Below are 22143 nucleotides of genomic sequence, written 5' to 3' on the forward strand. Positions count from 1 at the left end.
AGAGAGAGAAGAAGCAGGGTGAGGGGCAGAGACAGAGGGACAAGCAGACTCCCCACTTGGCAGGGAGCCTGATGTGGGGCTCCATCCCAGGACCCCGGGATCATGACCTGAGCCAAAGGCAGATGCTTAACCAACTAAGCCACCCAGGCATCCCCACAATCTGTTTCCTTAGCAAGTTCCCACTTCATCTCTTTTGGCTGCTTTGTCGTTTTATCTTTCAACTCTGGTTTTATTAAATTTATGGACTTCCCAAATTCTTCTATAGCAATAGCCTTTGAGAAACCAGCTAAAATCCTAAAGGCTCAGCGGAACAAAGATGATTGATTTACTTTATCATTTCATTGGCTATTAAATTAAATGAAAAGCAAAATGTAACTTTTGATTCCAGTACATTTCTCTTCTTAGGGACCCTTTAAAAAAAAACTTAATAAATAAAACACGACGTGTCTCCCTGGGGAATTGTGGAAATCTTACCTTCATGCCATGACCAAGATTCTCCATAGGAACAATACTAAAGCAGACCTAAAGAGCTGAGATTCCAGATAACCAAAAGACATGCATAAAGTATTTTAAAAGATAGCGATCAGAATTACTAACACCATAAAATGGAAAAGAATAATTAAATATGGTTCTGGAAGAAATTACAAGTTGTACCTTGTGCTCTTACATTTTGAAATATCGTACAACCATTCCTGGCTCGTAAAAGGAAAGACACATGACCCCTCTCCACCCTTCATACTCTCCCAGCACATCATACTCAAGATTTCTGTGCAGTACTGTATTAAAAAGAGTGAAAATGTTGAAAAAATAGTGAAAATATCAGTCTGCCTGGCACATATGGCTCAAAGATCCTCTCATGACTTCTTCCCTCACTAAGCACTTCCCCAACCACCGTGAATAACCAACACACACACACACACACACACACACACACACACACACACACACACACACACACACACAGAGTCTCTGTATCTCAGGCCCCTCTGATTACTACTCTGATGTCCCTTTTAACTCTATGAAATTCTTTTTTTTTTTTAAAGATTTTATTTATTCATTCGACAGAGATAGAGACAGCCAGCGAGAGAGGGGACACAAGCAGGGGGAGTGGGAGAGGAAGGAGCAGGCTCATAGCGGAAGAGCCTGATGTGGGGCTCGATCCCATAATGCCGGGATCACGCCTTGAGCCGAAGGCAGACGCTTAACCGCTGTGCCACCCAGGCGCCCCTTAACTCTCTGAAATTCTTGTACTTGTATTGGTTTACTTGTCTGTGACTTGCCTCTGCCCCAAAGAAGGAATCTTGTCTATCTTATTTGCTACCCTATCCCTAACCCACCACCCCCCGCACCTAGAAGAATATGTGGCTCAGAGTGAGTTCTCATTAAATATTTGATGATTAAATGTTTATGTCACATAGTTTCTTTTTTTTTTAATGATTTTTTATTATATTATGTTAGTCACCATACAGTACATCCCCGGTTTCCGATGTAAGGCTCGATGATTCATTACTTGCGTATAACACCCAGTGCACCATGCAATACGTGCCCTCCTTACTACCCATCACCAGCCTATCCCATTCCCCCACCCCCCTCCCCTCTGTAGCCCTCAGTTTGTTTCTCATAGTCCATAGTCTCTCATGTTTCATTCCCCCTTCTGATTACCCCCCCTTTCTTTATCCCTTTCTTCCCCTGCCAATCATCCTAGTTCTTATGTTCCATAGATGAGAGAAATCATATGATAATTGTCTTTCTCTGCTTGTATGTCACATAGTTTCATGGTTAACTACAGATGAGAGCTACCTAATTGTTTCTTAGACTGGGATCTTCCTGTCAAATAGAAACCTTTAGAATATAGAGATGTTTCTTTGCCCTGGAAGCCAGACAGAGCAGAAGATTGTGGAAAACAGCTGGCTCAGCAGCTGTTGGATTGAACCCAAACACGATGTTTCTTTCCAGGCCTGAAAATCGTCGGACACTATCCAACACAATGTGATTGGCCGTGATATCTGATGCATCCTTGATCTGTACTAACAGATCAGATTCCTCATTGAGCTGAGATATTTTTCTTTTCCTCATTGCTCTTAGAAGCTTATCTTTGTATTTTTCCACTTCACTTGCTTTGCTGAAAAGCACAGCAATGTCCTTGGGAGAATAACCATTCCTAAAGAGAAACTGACATTTCTCTGCTACTTGGACCACCATCTCTTCCAAGTCCGAGTACTCCATAATCTCGAAGTTGCCTGGAATGCCCTGAGCCCATTTAGCTTTATGAACCATCTCCAGGGACCCCAGGGGGATGTTAGGTGGAGGATTTTCTTTGACCTCATGCATTACTTCTTGTAGGTAGTTGGCTATTGGATCTGCATTGCGGACCACTCTGGTGAGCTCTTCTCTTGGGTATTGGGCTGCAAGGTCAGGGAGGCCATTGTGGCTCAAGTGGCTGGTCTGAAAGTAGTCCAGAAAGATCCAGAGAATTCCCAGGCAACCATTTTCTCTCTGAGTGATGTCTTTTGCCTTCTCATACCAGTCTCCGTCTTCAGTGCGGAAATTCTGAGCTTCGTCAATGATGATGTGCTGAATCTTTTGAAAGTCATTTTTCATGAAGGTTTTCCGGGTCACTGCCTGGCAGATGTTTTTCTTGCTGAAAATGTAAGAAACACAGTCAAGTTTCCCCACTCAAACAAAGGAAGCCAATTCTACTCTTTTCTTTTTTTTAAGAGGGGTAAGGGGCAGAGAGAGAGCAAGAATCTTAAGCAGACTTCACATCCGGTGCAGAACCCAATGTAGGGCCCATCTCATGACCCTGAGATCATGACCTGAGCTGAAATCAAGAGTCAGAGGCTTAACCAACTGAGCCACCCAGGCACCCATCAATTCTACTCTTAAACTCTTCAGGACATAGTAAATACAATATGAATTTTAGCACGTGAACTTAAAGCCAAACCAGTCAAAGTTACTCCAAAAAAAGAAAATGGATGTAGTTAGACTGCATACCTCACAAACTTCCTCAGGGGCTGATTTTCACAGATGTAAAGAATGTCACTTGGTTGACAGTGAAACACATTCCTGATCTTCTCCATTATCCTAAGAGCCACGATGGTCTTCCCTGATCCAGGTAAGCCATGAACAAACAGCTCTCTGGTTACGCGAATGTTCTTTGACAGCAACTCATACTGTTTATCTGTGAGTATGTTCAAAACCTCAGAGCCCAGCTCTTCACTTAAGAAAGATCGGAACCCAAGCAAGACTATCACAAGGGACTGTAACAGAGCTTCCATGTCCTGGGTGGTTTTAAGGTTATAGGACTCGGGGTAAATTTGCAAATCTGAACCATGAAGAGTCTCTGCTGTTCTATCAGGATTCAGCAGGAAGACCAAGGGAGTGATGCACAATTTCCCAGTGTAGCCACCTGTGTTCACCAGCTTCTGCTTTAAGGTGCGGGCGACTATCACAGAATTGTCCTTCCAGCTTGCGTCGCACTCACTGAGGATGGTGTAAAGGAGCGGGATGTTGTTCCGGGAAAGCAGAAGAGCATCACAGATTACCCCCTTCTTCTCTGGCAGACCCAAGTCCACAGCCCAGCTTCGAGAAAAAATCAATATTCCTTGAGAGAAAGGGCGCATTTCCTTATTTATTAAGTCTCTGAGTCCTTTATGTTTTGAGAACAGTTCCTTGTAGAGGTTTTCTGGAGTATACACCACTCTGTCTGATATTACTAAACAGGAAAAGAATTGGAATAAATTAGAGAATCTCCAGACAAGCTAGTAATCATCATTATATGTAATAGATTCAATCCATATTTGGGCCCAACCATGTATCAGAACTAGGATGCATCACTAATGAAAAGATCAAGCAATTCCCAGTCTGATGGAGCTGATAATTGACTGGCATAACAGAAACAAACAATAATTATGCAAAGTGGTAAATGCAATGGGAAAGAAGTGCACAGAGCATTATGCAATCACCTATGAGAGGTACACCTTGGGAAAAAGAAAATATGAAAGTCTTTATGAAGAAAGAGACACCCAAGCTGCTTCTTAAGGGATGGCTGTGAGTTAGCCCTCTGAAGGATGGGAGAATAGAGACACAAGCAAAAGGGGACTCATGAGTAAAGCACGGAGACAAGAAACAGCAAGGTCCATGCAGGCACCTCCAAGGGTGATATGTGTTGTGATATCTAAAGTGAAAAACACAGGGGTGCCTGGGTGGCACAGCGGTTAAGCGTCTGCCTTCGGCTCAGGGCGTGATCCTGGCGTTACGGGATCGAGCCCCACATCAGGCTCCTCCGCTATGAGCCTGCTTCTTCCTCTCCCACTCCCCCTGCTTGTGTTCCCTCTCTCGCTGGCTGTCTCTAACTGTGTCAAATAAATAAATAAAATCTTTAAAAAAAATAAAAAATAAAGTGAAAAACACAAAGGAGGAGATGAGGATGGGGACAAAGTCATTATAGTGTCATCCTAACACCTGGCAACGCTGACTAGTGTTAATAATACTGTGTTATATATCTGTAGGTTGCTAAGAGAGAATGTAAATGTTCTCACCACACACACACATCCTCAGTTATTATGTGAAGTGATGGATATGTTAATTAACCTTATTGTGATCATCATTTTGCAATGTATACATGTATGAAAAAAATCACGCTGGGGTGCCTGGCTGGCTGCGTTGGTGGAGCATGCAAGTCTTGATTTTGGGGTTACAAGTTCGAAACCCACATTGGTTGTAGAGATTACTTAAAAAAATAAAGTCTTTAAAAAGAAAAAAAAATCACGCTGTACACCTTATACATGATGTTAAATGTCAGTTATATCCCCATAAATCTGGGAAAAAGTCTAGTAAGGGTTATAAACTATAGGATATGTCCTATGTGACGTTCTGTGAAAAGCAAAATGATAAGCATGGAAAACAGATCAATGGCTGCTAAGGGCTAGGGATTGGAGAGTTCGATCACGAAGGGGCAGTGTGAAGGGGTCTTTTTTGGGTGATGGAATTATCCTGTATCTTAACTCTGGTGGTGGTTACATGAATCTATACATTAAAAACTCTTAGAACTGTATAATAAAAAGTCCATTTTATATGTACATTTTAAAAATTAATTTTTAAAAGAATTAAAAATTTTAAGTATTAATAAGCTTTTTGAAAAAGAGTTTTGGCTTTTTTATATGTATAAAAAAAGGTTCTTAAACCTTTTGGCATCACAAGCCCAAATTTGGAATCTAAGCAAATCTATGAACCTTTGCCCCAGAAAAAAAAATCAAATACACACAAAATTTGAGTTTTGAATTCAGGGTAGGCGGAAGAGACAAGGATGAATACAGATTTCTGTGCTTGGCTGGATGCAGGATGGACTCTTCAATTCATAGAGATAATGCGGAAGAAATGGCAGAAAAAGAATGTTTAATACAGAATAATATGCAGAATATACAGAAGAAATAAAAGATTGTCAGAGTGGAAGATTGATTTTGGAAATGCTCAGTTTGGGATGCCTGTGGTACATTGAGTATTCAGCAAGTAATTGGACACACCAGTACAGTTTGCCTGGGCTCAAATACCGAAGTTATTTTCTATTAAAGTGGAATCAACTAGGGATGCCTGGGTGGCGCAATTGGTTAAGCATCTGACTCTTGATCTCAGCTCGGGTCTTGATCTCAGGGTCATGAGTTCAAGCCCCACATTGGGCTCCCTGCTTGGTGTGGAGCGTACTTAAAAAAAAAAAAAGTGAACTAAACTAAGGGTGTCTCCTCTTACTATTTTGATTTGACATCATTTTGGAATTGTTGGCCAGTGAATTAAACCAAGTAAAGAAATAACATGTATAAATATAGGAAAAATTAGTTCAAAATTATCTTTGTTTTTGCATTAGTAAGATTATTAAGTATAATGTCTGGAAATGGTGTAATTTATATTTTTTAAACTAAGATCATTCCCACATGCCAGCAATTCACAATCAGAAATTATTATCATACAAAGATCTCAGTCTAGTAATAAATTAAAAAATTTTTTAATTCTACTGTAGTTAACACACAGTGTTATTATTAGTTTCAGGTGTACCACATAGTGATTCAACAATTCTATATTTGGTGTTTATTATGATAAATATACTCTTAATCCCTCTCATCTATTTCACCCATCCCCCTCTCCCCCCAGTTTGTTCTCTGTCATTAAAAGTCTGTTTTTTGGTTTGTCTCTTTTTTTCTTTGTTTTGTTTCTTAAGTTCCACCTAGGAGTGACATATGATATTTGTCTATTGCTGACTGACTTATCATTCTGAGAATAAAATTTAACACGTGTAGTAACAATACAGATAAAACTTTGAAACAATTGAGAGATGTATCATATTTTGCTGATTATAAATGTACTTTAACATCTCTGAAATCAAGATACATCTTCTAATTTAATTGGTAATATTTTCTTTTTTAGTGGTAAATAAAATAATAATGTAATATTGTTTTCTTAAGTTTGACGAAATATAGTAAAAGAAGACTCTAATAAATGGCCAAACATTCCATGTTCAACTATAAGAAAATTCACTGTTGTAAAATGGCAATTCTTCCCCCAAATCATTTATCAGTATCATATAGTTGCCATCAAAATAATCTCAACTTGTCCTTCTGTTTTTGGTGGAACAAAATGATTCTAAGCTTCTTCTAGAAGAGAAATGCCATGATAATACCATTTGGGGCAAGTGTATTTGGTGTATGTTTTGAATTACAATTTGGCATTGTTCACCTAAATTTACAAACGATTGTTACTACTTGGAATTTATCTTTAAACGACACCTCAAGGCATTTTTAGAAAAATGTATATTGTAGCACTGTTTAAAATAGAAAAAAAATAGGGGCTCCTGGGTGGCGCAATCCTTAAGCGGCTGCCTTTGGCTCAGGGCGTGATCCCAGTGTTCTGGGATCGAGCCCCACATCAGGCTCCTCCGCTAGGAGCCTGCTTTTTCCTCTCCCACTCCCCCTGCTTGTGTTCCCCCTCTCGCTGGATGTCTCTCTCTGTCAAATTAATGAATAAAATCTTTTAAAAAATAAAATAGAAAAAATTAGATATATAAAATTCCATCAAAGTAAGGATTGGTTAAAGAAGTCGTAGCGGGGGTGTTTGCAAAGTTCTATTTTTTTTTAACCTAGGTGGTGGTTACACAGGATTCACTGCATAATAATTTTTTAAAGTTTTATTTATTTAAATAACCTCTACACCCACCGTGGGGCTCAAACTCACAACCCTGAGATCAAGAGTCACATGCTTCCCCAACTGAGCCAGCCAGGTGCTCCTCAGTGATTATTTATTAAGTTATACCTTTGTTCTACGCAGTTTCTGTATGTATAACATATTTCACAATAAAAGTAACTAAAATTAACAACATCCATGTTTATGAATACTATGAAACACTATACAATCAATAAAAGAATTGGGTAAATCTATGAGTAAGGTCATGCCAAGATGTACTTACATATCACTCAGATTCAGCCTTGTGCTTACATATATTTGTAGTACATTCATTTTCACCACTGAATTATATTCCACTATGTGAATATACTACAATATATTTATCCATTGTTGTGACAACAGATAATTTGGTTGTTTCCTGTTTGAGGCTATTACAAATAGTAATCTATGAGCAGTCACAGGGATCTCTCCAATTACATACATCTTCTGATGCCCATGTACACAGTTTGCTCTAGAAACTAGAAAGAATTGCTAACTGATAGTGTATGCAAATGACCAACTATATAAGGTAATGCTAAACTTGTTTCCCAAAGGGATTAAGCCCACCAAATTCATAGCAGCAATGTACAGAAGATTCTGTTACTCACAACCTCTCCAACATCTGATATTTCAATTAAATGGTGTAAGATGGTATCTACTTGTGGTTTTCAAGTGCATTTCGCTCATTGCTGATGTGTTGAACATCTCTTCCTAAGTTTATTGGACATATGTGTTTCCTCTTCTGAGAAATATACCTTTATAACTATTGTTCATTTGTCTACTGGGTGGTTTGTCCTTTCAAAAAATTGTGTAACTTCTTTCTATATTCTTGATACCAATCCTTTGTCAGCTACATGGATTTGCAGTCTTCTTCTAGTTGAATCTTTTCACTCTCTTTAAGGTATCTTTTGAGAAACAGAAGTTCTTTTTTTTTTTTTTTAAGATTTTATTTATTTATTCGACAGAGATAGAGACAGCCAGCGAGAGAGGGAACACAGGCAGGGGGAGTGGAAGAGGAAGAAGCAGGCTCACAGCGGAGGAGCCTGATGTGGGGCTCGATCCCACAACGCCGGGATCACACCCTGAGCCAAAGGCAGATGCCTAACCGCCGTGCCACCCAGGCGCCCCTGAGGAACAGAAGTTCTTAATGTTAATGTAGTGAAACTTATAAATCCTTTCATTTAAGGTTAATACTTTTACATCTAGTTTAGGAAATCCTTTCCTACCTCAATGACACAAAATTATTCATGGACATCTACATCTCCTTCTAAAAGTTCAAAAGTCTTGTTCCTGACATTTAAGTCCTTAAACCTTCTGGAATTGATTTATATAAATATGCTATTTATATAATATAAATTGAAGTCCAGTTTTATTCTTTTTTGCATATGAATGAACAACCAATACATTCCAAAGCAACCAGAGATGAATTACCTGGAAAGTAACGTTTTTGCTGTTCTTTCAGACATTCCAAATTCTTATGAGTGCACACAGTCCTGCTACGGGGTGTGGTGGATGACAAACTCAGTGCAAGGACCATCTCAGAAAATCTGGAAAGATCTTAGGAAACAAGAAGCAAGAGTTCAATATGCAAAAAGGCAGACACCAACTTATAGCTGAGCCATGTTGCAAAGACTTTCATTTCATCTTGGAACTCAAAGCTCTAGCCCACAGATCCTTGTGCCTACATCCTAAGTCAGCTTAGGAAAGCCTACTGATATCTTGGGGGAGGGAAGGGAGATACTAGTATGGAGCAATAGTTTTCATTTTTAATTTTAATTGTATTGAAACAAACTTTATATTTTTAGAATGTATTTTTAAATACAGGATTAGAAGGTATAAGGGTCAATAGATACAGGTTTCTGAGAAGACTCTGAAATGGACTTTGTTTTTCTGGACTTCTGAAGAAGTTACCATTAATTTATTTTGTCTTATTTCATCTTGGGCTTCCCTTTTCCAAGGGGAATCCACATCACCAACACTTACTCTGGTTAGCATCACACGTTGGCTCTGAAAAGGAAAAATCAGAAAGGAGGGGGCCAGCCACGGATTGGTTGTATTTGGTTTCAGAATGGAAGTGGGGCAATGAGAAAGGGAGAATGTTTATTTAATCCAGGGCACAAGAATGGAAAGGCAGGGGAAAGTGGCAGTAAGTTAAAGAGGACACATACGTACACATGAAAAGGAATTTCCTAAATAATTAAATGAATTCATATCAGAAAGGAAAAGAAGAGACCTGAATATGAACACAAGAAAGGGTATGAAAATAAAAATTACTAGGTCAGACAGCCCTCTGAACCAACCTCTAGTAGGTCTACTAGCCCAGAGCAACATCTTTTTGTCAAATGCCGGGTATTCAAGATGGGCAGAGGAAATGAAGGGCAGTGACCTACCAACTGTATCTATTGAAAATAATAAGTCAGGCATCTGCAATTCAGAGAGTACCTCTCTTTCCCTAGATTCTAAATACCCCCCTTCCTCCCTCCCCACCTCTCCCCCCTGCCCCCAGCAAACATTGCAATCGTTGCAGATTCTGCTCCCTGACCTGGGTCGGCTTCCATCATCCAAGCTATCCATTCCTTTGTAGCCAGCTGTTTCACACGATTGTCCTTCACCTGCCAGGAGCTTGGCACTTTGGCAAACACTGCACAACAAAATCGTTCCACCTTGACTGCACAGACATATCCATGGAGGACCCCTTGATTGTGCACTTCAAGGAATTTGACAGCATATTTTATCTCACACCTCTGTGTACAGAAATGATGGACAGGTAGGTTCCTAATACAGTAATCAATAGAATGACTCAAGGTGGCAAGATCTATTTTCTCCTTTTCACATCCAATGACTTGACGGGTCTCATCATGCACACCAAAAAATATATACCCTCCTTCGGTGTTTGCAAATGCAGAAACACAACTGGGGAGACTCTCATTAAAGCACTGGGACACCTCTGTTGAGAACATTTTAAATTCAACATGGAGGGACTTAGTGAAGTTGAGCTTTTCTAGGAACTGAAGGCGAGTTCTAGCAAATAAAGCAGCAGCTGAGGCCCTTATGTTACCATCATTTTGTACACCAACCTGAACTTTCTGGGGACTTAACGAATTGGAATCATTAGTATTCACAAGAGTCTGAGATCTCCCTTTGAGGAACGCCAGTGCTTCCTGAGAATTCATGACATCATTTGATGTTCTGTATCTGTGGTACAAATTGGAGGACAAGGTTGCCAGTCGTACACCAGAGGCCTCGGCGTTCCATGACTTTACAAAAATCAAAAAGAGGTCTCCCTGCTGCATCTCATCTAAATAGCCTTTAAAAATTGAAGGCATTTTCAGTCCTACTCCATGGATTTCAAAATTGTAGTCTTTGTTCTCAATCTCAGCCTTGACCACTCCACCACCAGAATTCAGCAGAGCACATATTGCATTCACGATGATTTTATTCTGTTTCTTCTGCAATTGAGGGTTCATTTCATTCCTTTGCTTATTCCCAAGGATGATTTTTCCTGCATTTAAGACACATTCAGCAAAGTTTGTTTCCAACTCCACCTTGACACTCATCTTAGCACTTGTCCTATTCTTACCCTGGAAGGTTCTCCTAAAAAATAAACAGAGAGATAGAACCATGAGAATAGGACAAGAATAGGGGAAGTGGGAAAACCGACAGTTCGAGGCCACTTTTCTGAAATTGGTCACTTCCTTTATGCCCACAGAGTTTGAAGCCAGGCTCATGCAGGAAATAAGTGTGGAGGACAGGCAGAGAAGCTAAGTCTGCTGGAAGCCCACTACCACCAGAGAAATGATAAAGTGGCTATTTTTAATGCTGTGACTTTAGTAACTGTTTGTGCCAGATCTCTGAGTGGCAATGTCTCCCAGATCACCTGCAGGAAACAAGAAATTGTAGATACAGGAGGGCTGGAGCTGGGATGCAAATGGGAAAGCTTTCACTGGTGTCTCTGGGCTGTGCTGATGTTTATTGCTTTTCTTGGTGCTCTTTCTCCTTCCATTGATACCTGGGCAATTCTCGGATTATTTTATAGTCCAATTTGAAGAAGGAGCAAATCTGACTGCGTTGGTGATTTGTCATTGTTCCTATAAAACAGACCCTTTAGCTTTCCCTGGTCCAAGCAGTTCTCATGTCATGAAAAAATACATATAAATTAAATATAAGTATATATATAATTTTTTGAAACAGAAAAATTATTGACTGTTTGGATCAACCAAGCTGGCAGGTAGAGATGGGCTTTTGACATTTCCTAAACTTCACCTGTCAACAAGGAGCCCCAAAAGAGGTGAAGCTGAGTGACAGTGTGCAGACACACCATCTTTGCAACCACACTGCAGGACAGAAGGGCAAGTGTGAGCGATGCACAGCCCCACAGCTGCCAATCTTTGATTCTTCTCTGGCAACTGAGGAAAGAGAAGGAGGAACTAGACCAACTCACACATCATTACACAATCCCCCATCAAGGGATACTTTGCTGTGAACCAACCTGTCATGCTATCTGACACCCCCCTCAACTTCCTTCCTCAAAAGCTGGATGCAGGGAACAAAAGATGCAACCCAAGAGAGAAGCAAACAAAATCCCCTGGGCAAGTGGGAAGGGAGACCCCAGAGTGATAGCTGTGGGGCAGGTCTAGAGGTCACCAGTCAGAATGGTGGTGCAAAATGGCAAGCAGGCTTCAGCGGGTGGCGCGTGAGACTCTACAACTGATGGACTGCTTGATGAGTTAGTCAGCTGAAGAGGCAGAGAGTTTGGGGGTGGATGAGTAATAGGGACTTTGGAAAATATGTAAACACAAAGATAAGACAATAACTCTAAGTTTAAAATGAAAAATAGTATAAAGAAAGAAAACATAACCATAAGCCATGATATGGCATAGCTGTAAACAAAATGACAGTCATAATAATATCAGCTCTGAACATTGTTCTGATCAGAAATGATGATATCATTGTACCGGCAGGACATGGGGAGAGAGGGGTAGTGAAGTGTGGCGGAGCGAGGTCATCAGCTCTAGAAATAGACAGTATCCAAAAAAGGGCATGGGTGGTGTGTGAGCATGAGCATGTTGCTTAGAAGTATATTTAAAATTGCTGAAAGAAAAAGCCAAAGAGGCAAGAGTTTGCCTAGCGAGCAGAAAAAGGAGGCAGAGGGGCGCCTGGGTGGCACAGTGGTTAAGCGTCTGCCTTCGGCTCAGGGCGTGATCCTGACATTATGGGATCGAGCCCCACATCAGGCTCCTCTGCTATGAGCCTGCTTCTTCCTCTCCCACTCCTCCTGCTTGTGTTCCCTCTCTCGCTGGCTGTCTCTATCTCTGTCGAATAAATAAAATCTTTAAAAAAAAAGAAAGAAAGAAAGAAAGAAAGAAAGAAAGAAAGAAAGAAAGAAAGAAAGAAAGAAAGAAAGAAAAAGGGGGCAGAATAAAGGGCCACTGATTTTTTCACTATGTCTTATGAAACTATGACTTTTGAAATTACATCTATGAGACTTCCAGTCCCAGACAGAACAGAGTACCAGGAACCAGAGTACTCTCCTGTCTAAAACAACAAAAACATTTCAAAAGAAATAATGGCTGGAAAATTCCCAAATCTGATGTAACTGGTAAAAAATTAAGATCAAGATCCAAGATATTCGACAAGCTCCAGGCACTAGAAGCACGAAGAACGTGACACCAAAGTGCATCATAATTTAGTTGGTCAAAGCCAATGATAAAGAAAAAATCTTAAAAGCAACCAGAGAAGAAAGCTACATTACGTACAGAAAAACAAAGGATGATGTTAGAATTTTTTCTCAGAAACAAAGCAAGAGGATAATGGATCAGCATCTTTAAACCATTGAAAGAAAAAAAGAAAACTATGAACCTTGAGTTCTATACCCAGGGAGAATATCTTTCAAAAATTCAGTTAACAACAAAAAAACCATCCAATTTTTTAAATGGACAAAGGACCTGAATAGATATTTCTCCAAAGAGGTACAAAGGCCAATGAGCATATGAAAAGGTGCTCAATATTATTAATCGTTAGGGAAATGCAAACCACAACCACAGTGAGATACGACCTTGCACCTATTGGGTTGGCGATGATCATGATGGTGGTGGTGGTGGTGGTGGTGATGATAATGGTGGTGATAAAAGGAAAATAACAAGTGTCAGTGAGGATTTAGAGAAATTGGGATCAGTATACGCTGCTGGTGGGAATGTAAAATGATGTAGCCATTGTGGAAAGTAGTTTGGAGATTCTTCAAAAATTTAAACAGAATTACCACATGACCCAGCAATTCTACTCTTAAGTACATACCAAACAGAATGGAAAACAGGTACTCAAATCCCCTAGACTCAAATAGGTCATGAATGCTCATAGCAGAACTATTCACAATAGCCAACAGGTGGAAATAACTCAAATGTCTATCAGCAGATGAATGGATAAACAAAATGTCCTACAATCCATTCGACAGAATATTTTTCAGCCATAAAAAGGAATGAGGTACTGATACCGGCTTCAACACGGACGAACCTTGAAAACATTATGCTAAGTGAAAGAAGCCAGACACAAAAGGTCAGTGCTATGGACTGTATGTTTATGTCCCCCTAGAATTCATATGTTGATACTCTAACCCTTACTGGGATGGATCAGCAGGTGGGGCCTTTAAGGGGTAACTCGAGGTAATTAGAGCAGAGCCCTCATGATGAGATTAGTGCCTTTAGAAGAAGAGACACAAGAGAGCTTGCTTCCTTGCTCTCTGCTCTTTGTACCATGGCAGCTGTCTGCAAACCAGGAAGAGTATCCTCATCAGATACCAGATCTGCCAGCACCTTCATCTTGGACTTCCCAGCCTCCAGAATTGTGATAAATAAACATTTGTTGTGTAAACCTCCCAGTCTGTGGTATTTTTGTCGTAGCAGCCTGAACTACGACAGTCACATAAAATTTCATTTATGAGAAATATCCAGAATGGATAAAATCATTGAAACAGAAAGAAGATGGTTGATTGCCAAGGGCTAGGGAAACAGGGGAATGGTGAGGAGTTAGGTTTTTTCCGGGTGTGGTGAAAATGTGTTGAAGCTTGATGGAGACAGTGGTTGTACAGTATTGTGAATATACTAAATGCTGCTGATTTGTTCACTTGAAAATGGTTAAATTTTGTTATAGGAGTTTCGTCTAAATTTTAAAAATTAATCAAAAAAAGTGAAATAGGGGCGCCTGGGTGGCGCAGTCGTTAAGCGTCTGCCTTTGGCTCAGGGCGTGATCCCGGCATTCTGGGATCGAGCCCCACATCAGGCTCTTCCGTTGGGAGCCTGCTTCTTCCTCTCCCACTCCCCCTGCTTGTGTTCCCTCACTCGCTGGCTGTCTCTCTCTGTCAAATAAATAAATAAAATCTTTAAAAAAAAGTGAAATAAAAACTTTCTCAGACATATAAAAGCTTAAAGAATTTATTAAGAATGCAATGTAAGAAATGGTGAAGAAGGGGCACCTGGGTGGCACAGCGGTTAAGCGTCTGCCTTCGGCTCGTCATGATCCCAGCGTTCTGGGATCGAGCCCCGCATCAGGCTCCTCTGCTGGGAGCCTGCTTCTTCCTCTCCTACTCCCCCTGCCTGTGTTCCCTCTCTCACTGGTTATCTCTCTCTGTCAAATAAATAAATAAATTCTTTAAAAAAAAAAAAAGAAATGGTGAAGAAAGTCTTCAGTCAGGAGGGAAATGATACTAGTTGGAAAATGAATATACACAAAGCAAGGAAGACCACTGGAAACGGTAACTACAAGGGTAAATATGTAAGATAGTTTAAAGATTTAACACTCAAAGAAGAATAAAACCGGAATACTAACATCAACTGATTTCAATTAATTAACTCATTGCACAGTTACAGTAACCAAGATAGTGTAGACCCAGTATAAAGACAAATAAATAGAGTCATGGAATAAAGAGTCTGGAAATACACCCGCATCTATACGGATAACAAGTGTAATTTTTTTCAACAAATAGGATTGAAACAATTGGATATCCACATACGAAAGAAATGAATTCCTATTTGACACCATTTACAAAAATGTATTTTAAATGTGTCATAGACCTAAATGTAACACCTGGAACTATGTGGATAAGTGAATTCTGCCCAAATGACAATAATGAGAGGCTATTTATGCAGAGCTCACTGTAACAAGGGATTCAGCCGCCCTCGCTTGGGATGGCAGAGACTCAAAAGCAGGCAGAGGAAAGGGAAAGCTTTATAGTGAGCGCGAGAGAGACAGAGGAGGCTCAGGGATGCTCTTTGAGGTTGGTGTTCTAGGGAAACTGGAAGAGAGCTTACTAGAAGTGGGACATCTTCTGTGACTGGTTTGGGGGCCTGTTGAGCTTTCTTTGTTTCACTCTGAGTTGGAAGCGGAGGCAAATATTAGAGAAGCAGGAAGTTATTAACTAAGTCCTAGGGCGCCTGAGTGGTGGAGTCAGTTAAGTTACCGACATTTGGGTTTCAGCTCAGGTCATGATAGGGTCCTGAGATGGAGCCGCTTATCAACTCTGTGTTCAGTGTGAGTTTTTCTCTCCCTCTCTCTCAGCCCTATTCCCATCCCCACCCTTGTGGGCACTCTCTCTCTCTCTCTCTCTCTCTCTCAAATAAGTAAATAAATCTCAAAATTAAAAAGAAAAAAAACAAGTCCTGACCACTTTTGCTGCCAGGGTTGTGGTTTGGCTTCCAGAGGTGGTTGCAGCAGCATTGTGGGTCAAGAGTTCTGTGTTTACCTTTGTGTGTGGTGTGAGAGAGTGGTCAGGTTTCATTCTTTTGCATGTAGCTGTCTGCAAATGACACTACAGATAAAAGACTGGTATCCAAGATCTACAAAGAACTTCTCAAACTCAATACACAAGAAACAAATAAACAAATCATAAAATGGGCAGAAGATATGAACAGACACTTTTCCAATGAAGACATATAAATGACTAACAGACACATGAAAAAATGTTCAAAATCATTAGCCATCAGGGAAATTCAAATCAAAACCACACTGAGATACCACCTTACGCCAGTTAGAATAGCACAAATTGACGAGGCAGGAAACAACAATTGTTGGAGAGGATGTGGAGAAAGGGGATCCCTCCTACACTGTTGGTGGGAATGCAAGTTGGTACACTCTGGAAAACAGCATGGAGGTCCCTTCAAAAGTTAAAAATTGAGCTACCCTATGATCCAGCCATTGTGCTACTGGGTATTTACCCCAAAGATACAGAGGTAGTGAAGAGAAGGGCCATATGCACCCCAATGTTCATAGCAGCATTGTCCACAATAGCTAAATCATGGAAGGAGCCGAGATGCCCTTCAACAGATGACTGGATTAAGAAGTTGTGGTCCATATATACAATGGAATATTACTCAGCCATCAAAAAGAACAACTTCTCAACATTTGCTGCAACATGGATGGGCCTGGAGGAGATAATGCTAAGCGAAATAAGTCAAGCAGAGAAAGACAATTATCATATGGTTTCACTCATTTATGGAACATAAGAAGTAGGAAGATCAGTAGGAAAAGAAAGGGAAGAAGAAAGGGGGGGGGGTAAACAGAAGGGAATGAACCATGAGAGACTATGGACTCTGGGAAACAAACTGAGGGCCTCAGAGGGGAGGGGGGTGGGGGAATGGGATAGACTGGTGATGGGTAGTAAGGAGGGCACATATTGCATGGTGCACTGGGTGTTATACACAAGTAATGAATCATGGAACTTTACATCAAAAACTAGGGTTGTACTGTATGGTGACTAACATAATATAATTAAAAAAATATTATTACTTAAAAAATGATTGCTAAAAAAAACAGTTCTGTGTTTAGGGGCGCCTGGGTGGCTCAGTTAAGTGACCAACTCTTGATTTCGGCTCAGGTCAGCATCTCAGGGTCATGAGATCCAGCCCAGTGTGGAGCTCTGTGCCAGGGGTGGAGCCTGCTTAAGATTTTCTCTCCCTTTCCCTCCCTGCCCCCTCATGTGCCCTCTCTCTCCCTTAAAAAAGAAAAAGAGTTCTGTACTTATATATGGTCTGGCCAGTGTCCATTTATACATTCAGCCTCTCAACCTCAAAACTTCTAGAGGAAAACATAGGAGAAAATATTTTTACCTTGGGTTTGGCAAACATTTTTTAGAGATGTTACTAAATGTACAACATGTAAAAGAAAAAAGTTAATATATATTGGATTGTAAGAACATCTTTTTGAAAGACACCTGTTAAAAGAATTCATTCTTTTACAAGTCCCTGACCAGAACAAAATGTTTGCAAATGATATATCTGAAAAAATTTGTATCTAGAGTAGATATAAGACCCTTGGAAGGGGAGAATAAGAAAACAGAAAACCCGATTTAAAAATGGATAAAATATTTGAACAGATATTTCACTGAAGAAGATATATGGAGAGCAAATAAGTACATGAACGATTGTTCAACATCATCAGTCATTAGGGAAATGCCAATTAAAACGACAATGAGATAGCACTCCGCAATTATTGGGATGGCTGAAGTGGCTAACTGTACCAGCTATTGGTGAGGATACAGAGAAAAGGGAACTCTCACACACTTCTGGCAGAAACACAAATACAACCATTTTAGAAAAGAGTTTGGTAGTTTCACATACCATATGACTCAGCCATTTGACACCTAAGTATTCCCCCATGAAAAATGAAAACATAAGTCCTTACAAAGACCTGTACCTGAATGTGATTGGTAGAAGCCACAAATTAGAAAGAACCCAAATGCCCACTATCAGAAACAAATTTGGGTTATCCATATAATGGAATCCTTCTCAGCAAGGAAAAGAAGAGAACTATGGGTACCTACAACATGACTGAATCTCAAGATAATTATTCTGAGTGTAAAAAGCCAGACAAAAAAAACAGTACACATCATAGCCACTTGTGTAAGTGGAGTGCATCCATTTGTATAAATTTCTAGAAAATGCCCATCAATCTACAGTGACAGAAAACCAATCAATCATGGCTCAGGGTGGTGGGAAGGACAGACGTGTGGGAGATAGGGGTCCTAAAAGGGCACTTTTGTTGATACGCTATGTGCACTATCTTGACTGCATTGCTGGCTTCACATATCAAAACAGATCGGCTTGTACTCCTTAAATATGTGCAGTTTAGGGTGCCTGGCTGGCTCAGTTGGTAGAGCATGTGACTTTTGTTCTTGGGGTCTGATTTCAAGCCTGATGTTGGGCGTAGAGCTTACTTAAAGAAATATATGTGCGGTTTATTTTGTGCCATTAATACCCCAATAAAGCTATTAAAAATTACATACATGAATGATGGTGAAAAAATAAGTAAAACATATTTTTATAATATGTATAATTAGCTCAAAAACCAGTGGGCGATTGATGTGCCTCCTATTACTAAAATTGTTCCATAGAAACTACATCTTTGATAGAATTAGGTACTGGAGTCCCAAATTGTGCATACTCCACATGGACACCTTGCTATGTCCCATGTTTGGTTGCTAGCAATTAACCATCCCACCCTGTCTTTTCCCTTGCAAATTATGAATTTGCCCTTACCAGTCCTGCCAAGTCCCCTCTCCGTGGCAATCTAGTGCTTGGGGTAGATAAGAGCAGGGCCTCCTAACTGCCAGTGATAATGACCTCAGCAAAATGAGAGAAAATGCTCTCTCTTCCCATACAGGTGCATAAAAGCAGGAAGCATTCCATTTCATAAAGTTGCCCTTGCAGATTTTTTTTTCCCCTAGCAGAGGAATCCTCGAAGACACCTGGTCTTCAGAGACTGTTGCTCCCTGCCCCCCCACGGTCATGTCCATTAGCCTGAAGAGATACTATAACTATGAATGGTTTTATACTTAATGTCTTGTTGCTATGACAATAATACTGAAATTGATTTGTTTTCTGATAGGCATAAACACCTGTGCATTTTCATAATCAGGCCGGACCGATCATCATATTTCACTCTTCTTTGATTTGCAAGTAGGTACTAAAACTTGGGATTGTTAACTTTCTTATTTAAACAAGAGTTAAGGGGCGCCTGGGTGGCGCAGTCTTTAAGCATCTGCCTTTGGCTTAGGGCGTGATCCCAGCGTTCTGGGATCGAGCCCCACATCACGCTCCTTGGCTAGGAGCCTGCTCCTTCCTCTCCCACTCCATCTGCTTGTGTTCTCTCTCGCTGGCTGTCTCTGTCAAATAAGTAAATAAAATCTTTAAAAAAAATAAACAAGAGTTGAAAAGCCTTGTGACATTTTAAGGAACACTTCGGACAGCAGACGCTCACGCTTAGCTGCTCATCTGGCTACAGGAACTCCACCCCCCCCACCCCCCCGCCCACACACTGAAGAGGAACCAGTTTCTCTTTCTCTTTCCTTGTAAGGCAGGCATAGTCCCGCCAACATTAGCCAGGGCCCCCACCTCCTTGTAGAAGCTTCGCTCTGAGCTCTGCCATTAGTGGGGGGCCACCGTGTCCGGCATCCCCTCCCTCCCTCCCTCCCTCCCTCCCTCCCTCCCTCGTCTTCTAGAATTCCCTTCTGGGTCCTACGATAGTCGTGTGCAAAAAAGGGGAATACAGTCACTCACCGCAGCCTAGACTCTGTGGACAGAAACCACGGGGGCTCTATTAGCCACTTAATGGGGGATACAGGGCTTCGCGGACCCTTCCGGGAGTCCTCCCACCCTGCCCGATGCCGTTACTGTTTGAAGACTGACATTGCAAGCCAGGGGCTTAACAGGAATCCACGGAACACAGCCTCTAGTAATAAAATGGACACTGACCCTATTTATCCCCAGGCCACAACCTCACTGGTTTCACCTTCAGGAGCCCCGGAAACTGATTTGGTTCTTTCCTCGAAAGTTCTTCGCGCTCTTGAACAATGGGGAAATTTTACCGAGCTCGGTTTGGATAGATCTCGGCTGTGACGCCGCGCGCCTCTCTCTCCTCACCTGCTCACCGGGCGTTCGCAGCCTCCCAGCTCCCCGATGCCCCACTGCTCGCTTGTCGTTGGAAGTTGCTACGCACAGCAGACCAAACCTCCCGAGCGGGAAAAGAGCTCAGGGGAGCTCGGGGAGCCCGCGCAGGCCTGGGGAGGGAAAGAAGCCGAGCTTTTGGAGGATCTATGCAAACGAGCGCGGGGGACTCCTTACCCGCCAAGGTTGCCACTGTGCAGAGCTCCTCACTCCAGAAGAAGGCGACGGAGCCTCCCAAGTCCACAACCGAGACCTTGACTGTGCGGGGCCCTGGGCCTTATATAAGCTGAACTAAGCAATACATCACAGGGCGGGGCACCGCGCGGGAAACAGTGGGACAGCCCGCCAGTACCGTTTCTGTAGACCCGGAAACGCAGCTCTACAAGGACAAGAGCCTTGGTTACTTTGGGTGGATGCAGGTGGGGGTGTTTTTGGAGGGAGAGGGGGATCTTCTTCTTCTTCTTTTAAAGATTTTATTTATTTATTTGAGAGAGAGACAGAGCGAGGGGGGGGAGCATGAGCTGGGAGGAGAGGGAGAAGCAGACTCCCCGCTGAGCAGGGAGCCCAACGCGGGGCTCCAGCCCAGGACCCTGGGATCATAATCTGAGCCGAAGGCAGCCGCTTAACCGACTGAGGAGCCTGGGTGGGTGATTTTTTGACGCTTACAGTTCTCACCCTCCCCCCACTGAGGGAGGGAGATCCGGGCGCAACCCCACGTCCTCCAATCCTTCCTAGCCGGGCTCCAGCCCTTCCTCGGGCGGCCCAGGCTCCGGCGGCACGCTCCGCAGGTGTCTCCTCCATCACCTCCAGCCCCTAAACTCCGGTCGGATCGCGGCTGGGGCTCTGTTCCCGGGAAGTGAGGAAGTGGGAGCATTGGGTCGAGCGGGAGGCAGAAAATTAAGCCTCCGCTTTCTCGCGTCCTCCCCCCTCCCCCGCCCGCCGCCACTCCAGTTCGAGAAGTTTGATTCTGCCTCCTTTTGCGGGTGCTTTAATTTGTGAAGGGGGTAATGACCGGACCCCGAGAACGCCCGGGGGTGTGGCCCTTGGGGGAGCTCTAGCAGCCTCCGACGATGGTATTTTGGTGAAAGATAAGAAAAATTGTCGTTTCAATTCGTCTGTCCCTGCAGACTTCATACCCAGGTCTTGTACAACACCGTCAGTTTTTAGTTCATTCATCCTAATTTTATTCCTAAACATGTTCTGGGAGCTCTCCAAGGGTCTGGCTCCTCGCAGGACTCTCCGGACACCAGGGCGCGCACTGCCATGCGGGGCACCCGAGGAGCCGGGTGGGGGACTGATCTGAGCCCGCGCCCCCAGGGGCCTAAGTAGCACTTGGGGGCCCCTGGAGCACTCAGTCCTGTCCTGACTCCAACTGCTCCTCTCCCGGAGTGACCTCCTTCTGTCTTCCTCGGCCCTCTTAGAATTCTGGTAAATGTTTGTTTCTCCGTCTTTTCACTTCCAACTCCCCCGTCCGCCTGAAGGACCGCTTGAGCCCTCCCAGCAAACACTCCCACCTTCTCCCCAGGAGCTCCAGGTCTCTTGGGCTGAAGACCCTGAGGCTGCCTGTGGTGCCTGGGGCAGGCAGGGACTGGGCTGCCACAGTCTGGAGCCCAGGGCGCTCGCCGTTGCGCTCACTTCTCAAGACGGGTCAAAGATCAGGCTCAACCAGACCCTTTGGGCATGGGGTGAGTCCGAAGCTTTGAGATAAGGGGCTGGAGGAAGGTCATTCTAGGACTACAGGTTTCTGGCGAGTCTACCTCACTGCCCAAGTGTAAGCAAATCTGTCCCCAGAAAGGATGCGGTCATTCCCATCAGGGCACTCTGCAGGGCCGGGGCAGCCCAGGGAGACAGGATGCTGGCCAGGTACCAGAAAATCAAAGGGGAGGGAATGGTCTGAAGGACACCACCTGTGGTCATCTGTGGGGTCCTGCTTTTTTATTTTTTATTTTTTAAGATTTTATTTATTTGAGAGAGAGAGAGCTTGAGAAGGGGGGGCAGA

General features: G+C 42.4%; 1 protein-coding gene across 2 annotated transcripts; it reads right to left on the reverse strand.

Moving 5' to 3' along the window:
- Positions 1–1644: 1644 nt before the first annotated feature.
- LOC123777048 (schlafen family member 5-like) lies at positions 1645–20448 on the reverse strand. 2 transcript variants are annotated; one of them, XM_045773505.2, is made up of 5 exons: positions 20322–20448; positions 9755–10806; positions 8644–8769; positions 2995–3715; positions 1645–2641 (listed from the first exon to the last, which is right to left on the reverse strand). In XM_045773505.2, the coding sequence occupies exons 2-5, from the start codon at positions 10767–10769 to the stop codon at positions 1831–1833; spliced, it is 2673 nt and encodes an 890-aa protein (XP_045629461.1). In that variant the 5' UTR covers positions 10770–10806; positions 20322–20448; the 3' UTR covers positions 1645–1830. The 2 variants fall into 2 exon arrangements, with proteins under 2 accessions (XP_045629461.1, XP_087710735.1); XM_087854609.1 differs by lacking the exon at positions 20322–20448 and adding an exon at positions 20121–20284.
- Between the last annotated feature and the right edge of the window lie 1695 nt (positions 20449–22143).

This window comes from Ursus americanus, chromosome 23 (genome assembly GCF_024610735.1).
Source record: "Ursus americanus isolate L20-20 chromosome 23, mUrsAme1.1.p, whole genome shotgun sequence".
In the NCBI taxonomy this organism is placed as follows: Eukaryota; Metazoa; Chordata; class Mammalia; order Carnivora; family Ursidae; genus Ursus; species Ursus americanus.